The following is a 10,075-nucleotide window of genomic DNA, read 5'->3' as shown; positions in this document are numbered from 1 at the left end:
GAACAGTGTTTTCTGTAGGAGATGGAAACTTCCTTTGGGTTGGACTTTTTCACTTTGCAAACCATGCACAATAAAGATATATAACACAATGAAGGAAAAGGAATTAGGCAAAACGCCTCTTCAAATATGACCTCTTTAATAAATGAAAACTTAAAAAAAATAATAAAATCTATACATTTTAAAATGTCCACTCTCTATATACTGTTTTTGAGGGGGTTTATTGAATAAGTCCAGATATCCTGGAAGTACCAAGGTTATTCATGCATCCTCCAGCCGTGGTTCCTGCCACCCATCTGCCCTCGTAGAAGGAGGTCTTCCAATGGCAAGAAGAACTTCCATCAAGGAAGTCGGGACACAGGCAGCAGATGTCAAGATCCGTGTAGAACTTACAGAAGTCTTCCAGGGTCATCCTGTCGATGAATGTAAATCACATATTGTTATATGAATGTATAAATGTATATCAGGTATGTGTAGGGGAGAGCAGGGGCGAAAGTAAAATTTTTCAGAAAAACCTGATTTTAAAAGATTATGTTGTAGACAGTGATATATTTTTGCTGTGGTCACTAACTCACAGGTGTGGTCTATCAGTAGAACAACTTCCATATAATTTCACTTTAAACATAAGCGGCACCTCATCAGTTGGTTTGAAAGCAACACACAGGAGGGTCAAAAGTAACACACAGGAGGGTTGAAAGTAACACACAGGGGGGTTGAAAGTAAGGAGGGTCGAAAGTAACACACGGGGGGTTGAAAGTAAGGAGGGTCGAAAGTAACACACAGGAGGGTTGAAAGTAAGGAGGGTCGAAAGTAACACACAGGAAGGTTGAAAGTAAGGAGGGTCGAAAGTAACACACAGGAAGGTTGAAAGTAAGGAGGGTCAAAAGTAACACACAGGAAGGTTGAAAGTAAGGAGGGTCATAAGTAACACACAGGAAGGTTGAAAGTAAGGAGGGTCGAAAGTAACACACAGGAAGGTTGAAAGTAAGGAGGGTCGAAAGTAACACACAGGAAGGTTGAAAGTAAGGAGGGTCAAACGTAACACACAGGAAGGTTGAAAGTAAGGAGGGTCAAAAGTAACACACAGGAAGGTTGAAATTAAGGAGGGTCGAAAGTAACACACAGGAAGGTTGAAAGTAAGGAGGGTCAAAAGTAACACACAGGAAGGTTGAAAGTAAGGAGGGTCGAAAGTAAGCCACAGTGGGGTTGAAAGTAAGGAGGGTCGAAAGTAATACACAGGGAGGTTGAAAGTAGCAACTAGATTTTTCCCTTTCCGTGTTTCCCTTGTTCTTATTAAATATACATGACTATGACCTTGTAAATATGTAACTGCAAATGTATTTTGTCCTTTATCTTTGCAAAAAATGTATAAATTACATTTTATTTAGTATCTATTTACAGTTTCTTCAAATGTTTCAAAAGTAACCCAACCGTATACTTGTTCAAAATGTTTTTTATTGGCAATGTCAATCTATTTTATAAAACATTTCTTTAACAATATGAACAATATGAAAATGAATATTCATAACATAAATATAAATTCATGTTTCTATCCAGCTGTTTTTATACATAATTCCAAGATGTGCATGAAAACATCTGGCTGAATCAGACATTTGTCTGTCTTTCTGACCCTCACTCTTGGCACAATCTGTTGGTATGATATAACATAAACATGTTTCAATACATGCTGCAATACAGAGAAAGTCACCACATTAGCAGCGGGACAAAAGAAACACTTGTTACTAGAGCTGACCCCGAATAGACGAAGATTCAATGCTCCTTGGGTGAAGCCTGATTCGTCTGTCAATCTCACGGTCAAAGCATCACAGTGGAAACAAGGATCATGCCATTTTGGCTAAATGGGGGGTGCTCAACATCTGATTTTACATAGAACTACCAGTTTTCTCCCAATAAGTTAATATACAGGCTATTACAATATACATTTCAATGTTTAATGCTGTAAATAAACATGTAAAAAGAATAAAACTTTCAATAAATGTTTTTGAAGTGCGTGAATAAATCCAAAATTGTAACCCTAACCCTGGGTCGTCAGTGCGCATGTATAAGCATGTATGTATGCAGTGGCAGTGGAGGAACAAAGGTTATGATATGGTAACCTAGTTCGATAAGCACAGGCGGAGCCCTCTACTGAACTCTGTGAGTAGTACCTCCTCCAATCACACGCATGCACTTGCCCACTGAAATTTTATTGTGCACGTAGCCGACCAATAGGACGTCGCTACTGATATGTGCATGAAGTATAAATAGCAGTGTCCCTACTGCCTCTTCAGCAGACGGCGTCAGAGCGGCAGGACTCATTGTATGTTTCCCCTCTACACCCAGTAGTCACCAGATCTTCACTTTTCAGATCCTAGGTCGCCCTTGCGAGCAGGATCGCGAGAAGGAGCCCGACATATCCAAGAGATAGTAACGCACAAACGGGCACAGTAAGGGCCAAGATCATCTCTTCGACACACACCCCGCTGAAAAAGGTTCGTAGACACTTCCATACTTCCAAGTGGAATGTGCACGCACCGCTAAGGGTGGGTCTGTTCCCGCCCATGTACAGGCTTGGGAGATTCACTCACAAAGCCAGCTGGCCAGGCTCTTCTACTGACTGCACTATCACTGAAACAGACGGACAGCTGACCAGTGCAACGAATGGGGGCTTTGTGCTGCACATAGGACGTTAGCATAGCACACACAACAGATGCACTCTCACCCCCCTGCACCCTAAGTGGGGTAGGGGGGTAGAAAGCATCCAGACTGATTGTCCTTAACATGATCTTAACATGCTCCTTATGTCCTTAAGAACAAAGGAGGTATGTTGTCTCAATCCGGCTGCACTGTGGACACCAAGAACCAGCATGCAGTTGGGGTGAACCGACAACCACACAGCTCACTCACCTTCTTAGCAGAGGTGAGAGAAAGGCGCAGGGCTGTTCGAGAGATAGCATTTTCAATGAGGACTGCTCCAGGGGCTCATAAGGTGCAGATATTGAAGCCACCAACACATACAGCAAGGCCTACTGAAGCGTAGAGAGACACAACACCGGTCGCTGTCCTCTTACACTCTGCAGAAAGCATATCACGAGGGGGTGGGTGAAAACTGTCCTGTCACCAAACCCCCTGTGACAGAAGAGATAGCTGCAGCGCAACAGCCCCTTCTGCATCAGACCTTGCAGGAAAGAGAAAACAGATCCCACCAAACAGGGAGGCAGATCCAGCTCCCTTTCAATGCATCAACGCTGAAAGCCCAACAACTTAGCTTTACAGCAAGACGTGGTGGAGACTGCCCGCCGCTTGGATGGTCTGTACGACCTCAGCGGATAGACCAGCCTGAGTCTGCCTCTCCACAATTTTAGGAGAAAAACCTGGAGAGGCTGGTCCAACACCAGCATTGTGCATATGAAGCCTCATCCTTGTGACAGAGCCCCCCAGACCATAGGTAGAGGCCAGGACTCTGGTCACACGATGGTCCATCTGATTCCTACAGGCAAAAACTCTGTAAACCTGTAGTGAAGACATCAGAGAAGTGGACTAGTAAAGCTATTGAGGATCTTCAGGCATGTTTGGACTGCACTGACTGGGACGTTTTCAAGAAGACTACCAACAATCTGGAATTTACAGAGGCTGTGACGTCTTACATCAGCTTCTGTGAGGACACATGTATACCAACAAGCACCAGGGTGAGTTATAACAATGACAAACCCTGGTTCACAGCTAAACTCAGACAGCTAGGGTTGGAAAAGGAGGAGGCATTTAGGAGTGGTGACAGGGTCTGGTGCAGGGTATTAAAGTACAGGTTTAGCAAGGAGGTGCAAGAAGCTAAACGACTGTACTCAGAGAGACTAAATAACCAGTTCTCTGCAAATGACGCCACTTCTGTCTGGAAGGGGTTCAGACAGATCAGAAACTATAAACCCAAAGTCCTCCACTCAATAAACAATTCTCGCCTGGCAAATGAGCTGAACCAGTTCTACTGCCGCTTTGAGAGTCAATCGGACACCATCCCCCGTGACTCCTCAGTCTCAGTCCACCACTTCTTCGCCCCCCTCCTCAGAGCTGGCCAGCTCCACCCCATCCCCTCCTCTCTCCATTACAGAGAAGGAAGTCAACGGTCTTTTCAGGACTCTGTCTCCACATCCACCCTGAAGCACTGTGATGATCAGCTGTCTCCGGTGTTCACAGACACTTTTAACACCTCACTGGAGACATGCCATGTGCCAGCCTGCTTCAAAGCATCCACCATCATCCCTGTCCCCACGAAACCAAGGACCACAGGACTAAACAACTATAGACCCGTCACCCTGACCTCTGTGTTTATGAAGTCCTTTGAATGCCTTGTGTTGTCCCACCTAAAATCCATTACAGACCCACTCCTGGACCCCCTGCAGTTCGCCTACAGAGTCAACAGGTCTGTAGATGATGCAGTAAACATGGCCCTTCACTACATCCTCCAGCACCTGGACTCCCCAGGAATCTACGCCAGAATCCTGTTTGTGGATTTCAGCTCTGCTTTTAACACCATCATCAGGCCCAGCAGAGGATGTACTTCCTGCGGCATCTGAAGAAGTTCAGCCTACCAAAGACAATGATGGTGCACTTTTAAACCGCCATTATTGAGTCCATCCTCACCTCCTCTATCACCATCTGATACGCTGCTGCCACTGCCAGGGAAAAGTTGCAGAGAAGGTGATTGGCTGCAATCTTTCTTCTCTTCTGGACCTGTACTCCTCGAGGATGCTTCAGCAGAAGTTGCTGGATCTCTGCGGCCAGGAAGTCCACTTCCTCTTGAGAGGATAGACTGGCTTCCATTATGTCCAGGAAAACTGGTGGTATGCAGCAGAACTGAAGAGAGTAGCCTCCTCTCAGAAAGCTGTCCACCCAACTTGTCAGCATGCAGCAGTGTCGCCTATTCTGCATGAAAATGTGCAAACATGAACAACGCATCTCCACAGCCCAAGGGGGGGGGGGGGGGGGGGGGGGCTATAGTGTCCCTGAACGCACCAGTGCCGGTTGCTCCCTGGTGTCTTTGAACGCACCACAGAACACACATACACTGTCAGTGAGCTAGCAGTGTTCCTGTGGACACTGTTGTGAGTGCATGGGGAACGCAGAGTTAGCTCGCATTGCTGTGTCACTGTCATGGCAGCAGCCCTTCATTCGGCTGCCAGGCGATGTAGGCGACCCATTGCACGGGTCGGACAGCCGGCTAGTGAGGAGGAAGCCCAGGTCCTACTACCGTCTTGCTCAGATGCCACCAGGAGAGCGACGTGGGACATGGGCTTCTGTTCCAGTGGTTTGACTAGCATAGCAAAGACCCAGGCCCTCCCACTGTCTCTCTCGAACTTAGCAAGGAGAGCAGTGTGGGCCGTAGGTAGGGATCATGCATCGGTGAACGTGCAGTTTTGTGGAGACTGAAGCAAGTTACGCACCGAGCCGAAGATGGAGAGGGTTCAGTGGAGAGGAGAATGCTCTTTAGGAATGTATTGTACTTAATCAGTTGAACATTCACAGCATTTTCAGTGTGTACACAGCAGCACATGAAACACAAATAATTGCATGCTGGACACATAAGGGAGGAAGGAGGTCTGGTGGTGTGCACATGTCACCCTGTGTTGACATCAGCGTAAAGCTCACATCTTCCATGTGAAGCAGCGGCAGGGTAGACAGCCTCGCCTGCTGCAACAAGGCGCTATGAGCCTTTCCTCGTTGAGGAAACGAAACAAAACCAACCGAAGCAGCGAGCAATCTCTTTCGTCCCACTATACAGCGAGAGACCTGATTTTGGCTGTCTCTCTCCGGCTATAGCGGACTAGCCTAGCTGCGCTGTGAACGATAGGCGATATCGGCAGGGCAGCGTGTCTTATGTAACACGCTTTCACTGCCAGTAAGCTAGCAACACGCCCGTGCTCGTGGGCTCGCTGGGAATCCAGAGTTACAGTAGACTGCTGCATTGCCTAGTTTCCACGGTAAGAACAGCTTGTTTCTGGACTGTCATGCCGTGGAAGCAGACCATTATGGCCGCGCTGACTCAGCGATCAGGCTAGCGAAGTGGACTCTCACTTGGTTCTGACCGGGAGAGTGGCGTGGGCCGCGGGGCGAGCCGTTAGCTTAGCGTTGGTGAGCGCAGCGGCGCGTTCGACACGGCTAGCTCAATGGGATGGGGTTGGTGGTGGGGAATTAACACTTTTAAGAATGTAATGTGTTTCTAATAAACAGTTTAACATTCACAAGCATCACCACAGTGTACACACAAGCAGCACATGTTAGAACAGTGGTTTCAGGCAGGAGATGTGTCACCTCGACCGTGTGCAAAGATAATTTTCTAGAAGTGGCGACTTCATCCGTGGAGGTGGTGAATTCAGTGAGCAGGTCGCCGTCTGCTGAAGAAAAAAGGAGGCCGAGGCAGTAGGGACACTGCTATTTATACGTCACGCACGTATTGGTGGCGACATCCTATTGGTTGGCTACGTGCACGATAAAATTTCAGTGGACAAGTGCGTGCGTGTGATTGGAGGAGGTTGTACCCATAGAGTCCAGTAGAGGGCGGAGCCTGTGTGAGATAGAACACTTGCTGAAGAGACTGATCCCCAGCTTCACAGTGTTGTGCACAAGTTGTTCGCACCTCGCGAGACCTAGGATAATTTATCACCATTGATTTTTTAAATCGCGACGTGCATGCAGTTGTCGGCAGCATTAATGCACAAGACCGGTGAATGGCAGGTGAGAGAGAGATAGAGACAGAGAGAGAGAGAGAGAGAATGGAGTCAAAGCTGGAAATATACAGTGTAAGTTGAATGAATAGAGATTGCAGCTCTGCAGCTTCTCAATATTAAAGTTGAGCTACCCTGTGTAAACCTTACTGTGACACATGAAACGAGAGCCACAACTTGTAATTCGAAAAACAGTACCGCTTCAGAAATTTACTTGCTGTGCTCGAAAACATTTTCCAAAGACAGCCACGGGAAAATCATGCAATATTTGGCAGCTCCATCAAGGGTTGTGTGCTGAAGGTACTGTCAAAGCTTGGACTGCAACAGCAGTCAGGGTTCTGAGAAAATCGCCTTGTTACTTTCGTCCCGTGTTACTTTGGTTTACCCCTACTCACTGTTTAGTGAGTACACACACTTTTTGTATGTAAAACTGAAAAAAATACAGTAAAAAAATACAGACAAATGTTAAATCACTTTTAAGTATAAATATTATATAGTGACAGGACAGGTGGGAATGAGAGAGGGTACAACATGCAGGCAAGGGCCACAGATCAGATTCAAACTGCGGCAAGGATTTAGCCTCTGTACATGGGACGCACACACTAGAGCTAGCCAGCACCCCAGGTTTTGATCAGAGTTTGCACTTTCACACAAAAGTCGTTGGGAAAACTAATAAAACTTTTCACTGATGTTCTGTATTGGCTGTATGTCACAAAACATTTAGCATTCTGCAATTTGAGAAACTACTGTCGATTTGCTTACCAAAACTCCCCATCATCAATCACAGAAAGGCACATCTCACAATCTTGAGGACTCACGGTTTGCCACAAAGGCGACCTTCAGATACAATTTGTCAGTGGAGGAAGAGGAGAAGCAATATTGTTATAAGTTGTTAATAACATTAAGACAAACAGTACAGTTGTTACAGTAAAAAAAATGATATATACAGTTTCAGCACCAAGAGCACACGGTTATTGCAGCTTGTGTAATTCTGGCTGTAGTTCAGCTTGGGCTTGAACATTTTCACTAGCGTAAAGCCTAAATTGGAAACCTGGGACAAGGTGTTTGAACAGACATCTCAGCCTCTTCCACCTTTTTCAACTGTGTTTAGTAAAGCATATCTCTAATGTATGAAGGTGCAATACTAAATCACTGCAGCATTGTTTAAAGTGCATTTAGTAAGACAACTATGGAAGATCTATGAAAAATACATATTTGTAGATAGTGAAATATTTGCGCATCATAGTACACATTTGTGTATTGTTTTCTGTGGGTTACAAATATTAGTCTGCCATAGACAACTCCTCTAGAGTTCTCCTCTAGAACTGCTAAGTGACCAAAAGATAGTGTGTTGTACTGGACTTCCTAACTAATTTTATTTTCCATGGCATGGCATAAAACTGAAAAAGCTAACACATATTCTGTTGACTAACAAGCTTCATTTGCTGTTCATAAAAACTAGGCTAAAAACTGCCAAAACAAGTTTGTAAAAACTGTTAAGACACTGAAAAAGCTAAAGAGACATCTCAGAAGGGTAATGTACTGTATGCAAAGTCATGGTCATGTTTCGCTGTTAACTGGCACAACCAGTTTAGAATAATGTGAGGGTTGTTATTGTAAATCACATACTACAGAGCTTCCCAATGTTGTTAACCTAACCTTTTAAAATGAGCCATTAACATACATTTTCAAAACTAGAAACACCTACCTAGCTCTCCTTAAGTAAAAAGTAATCACCTCAGCTGGGCCCTTGTGAACAATACATTTATTAAATGGAAGAAGTGGTCTAAGGCACTGACTTCCTGGCCCTGGCTATTTCTGTCAGAAGCAGGATTATCCTCAGCCTAGATGAGTAATTAGTTTAAATATTAGGATTTTAATGTTGTGTACAAACATAACACTCAGTAACAATCAGTTAAATATTAAAATGGTATTATTTATTATTAGTACATGTTAGGATGTTAATATACCTTTAAAAGTATACTAGTCCTAGTACCAGTCAGGTGCCAACTTTACCATTAGGCAGGTGAGCAGTAGTTGTAATTTCAACTATATAGTAGCTGCAGCAGGATGAGAATTACAGGGTCAACATTTATCATTTTGGTAGTTTTGATTTCCTTAACCCAGAAAAACATCTATCTTCTGGTAAGTCTCTAAGCTAACCGAACAAAAAAACAGTAACCATCATATTAATGTCTCAATGATACCTGTAGTGGCCAACTGTGAAAACTCTCATTACTCCCAGTGGCCAGTCTGCCTTTCTTTACTACTGTACAGTTTATCATCAAGAAACAACCATATTGTTGACAAAGCATGTGCCGTAATACATGTGCAATTTATCTTCAGCTGCAAATTAGAGCAATTTCTTTGTGAAACATTAACTGCACTCAATGTGATTCTTACCGATCATTCCAGTCTCCGTTCCACTCTCCTTTGCCCCAGGGGTTCCACAAACGAACCAGCTGTACTGGTTGCCCTCTGCTCATCATCTGCTAAGCACCAGAGAAACACAATTGCTATTTGCCACAAATGTACACTTTACTATATACTTTCTTACTGACATGCTACTTAATAATAGAGGCCAACTTAAGGCCTTTATTACCCTGAGCTTTATAGATGCACAAAATAATTTGCAGAGGTAAGGTTAAGCTTTACACTCAGTAGTTTAAAAAGCCACTAGCTGTTGGAAATTTTTGACCATTGGCCAACTATTGTATGTTGCAATGCCTTTTAAAAAATGCAATTCTTTACCTGTTTCACACCTGTGACAGCATAGGCATGGCCTTGGACCAATCCATTTGGTAATACAGTGTTGGCAGATGTCTCCTACAATTACATTACATTTATTAATTTAGGTGACGCTTTTATCCACAGCAACTTACAATTGCTATATACAGTGGGGGAAAAAAGTATTTGACCCCTTGCTGATTTTGCAGGTTTGCCCACTTACAAAGAATGCAACAATCTACAATTTTAATCATATGTACATTCTAACAGTGAAAGACAGAATCCCAAAGAAAATTCCAGAAAATCACGTCATATGAATTTATAAAAATTGATAACCATCTGATGAGGAAAAACAAGTATATGACCCCCTACCAAACAGCAAGTATTCTGGCTCCTACAAGCCAGTTAGTCTTTCTTTAAGACACAGCCCCAATCCCAACCAATTATCTACATCAAATACACCTGCCTCACCTCGTTACCTGTATAAAAGACACCTGTCAACACCCAAACAACCAGCATCCAACATCACCACCATGGGCAAGACCAAAGAGCTTTCTACGGACATCAGGGACAAGATTGTTGATCTGCACAAGGCTGGGATGGGCTACAAGAGAATCGGAAAGCAACTTGGA

At 44.2% G+C, this 10,075-nt stretch overlaps 1 protein-coding gene across 1 annotated transcript in view; it reads right to left on the bottom strand.

Moving 5' to 3' along the window:
• LOC123979428 (calpain-3-like) overlaps nt 1-10,075 on the bottom strand; it is a 26,934-nt gene that overhangs the window by 6,498 nt on the left and 10,361 nt on the right. The window contains exons 7-10 of the mRNA XM_046063343.1: nt 9,468-9,542; nt 9,120-9,205; nt 7,479-7,553; nt 227-410 (exon numbers count right to left, since the gene is read on the bottom strand). Coding sequence (XP_045919299.1) covers nt 227-410; nt 7,479-7,553; nt 9,120-9,205; nt 9,468-9,542 — 420 coding nt within the window. The remainder of the gene's footprint in view (nt 1-226; nt 411-7,478; nt 7,554-9,119; nt 9,206-9,467; nt 9,543-10,075) is intronic.

This window comes from Micropterus dolomieu, linkage group LG11, assembly GCF_021292245.1.
Source record: "Micropterus dolomieu isolate WLL.071019.BEF.003 ecotype Adirondacks linkage group LG11, ASM2129224v1, whole genome shotgun sequence".
Classification (NCBI taxonomy): Eukaryota; Metazoa; Chordata; class Actinopteri; order Centrarchiformes; family Centrarchidae; genus Micropterus; species Micropterus dolomieu.
This window is presented reverse-complemented; position numbering and strand designations above follow the sequence as displayed.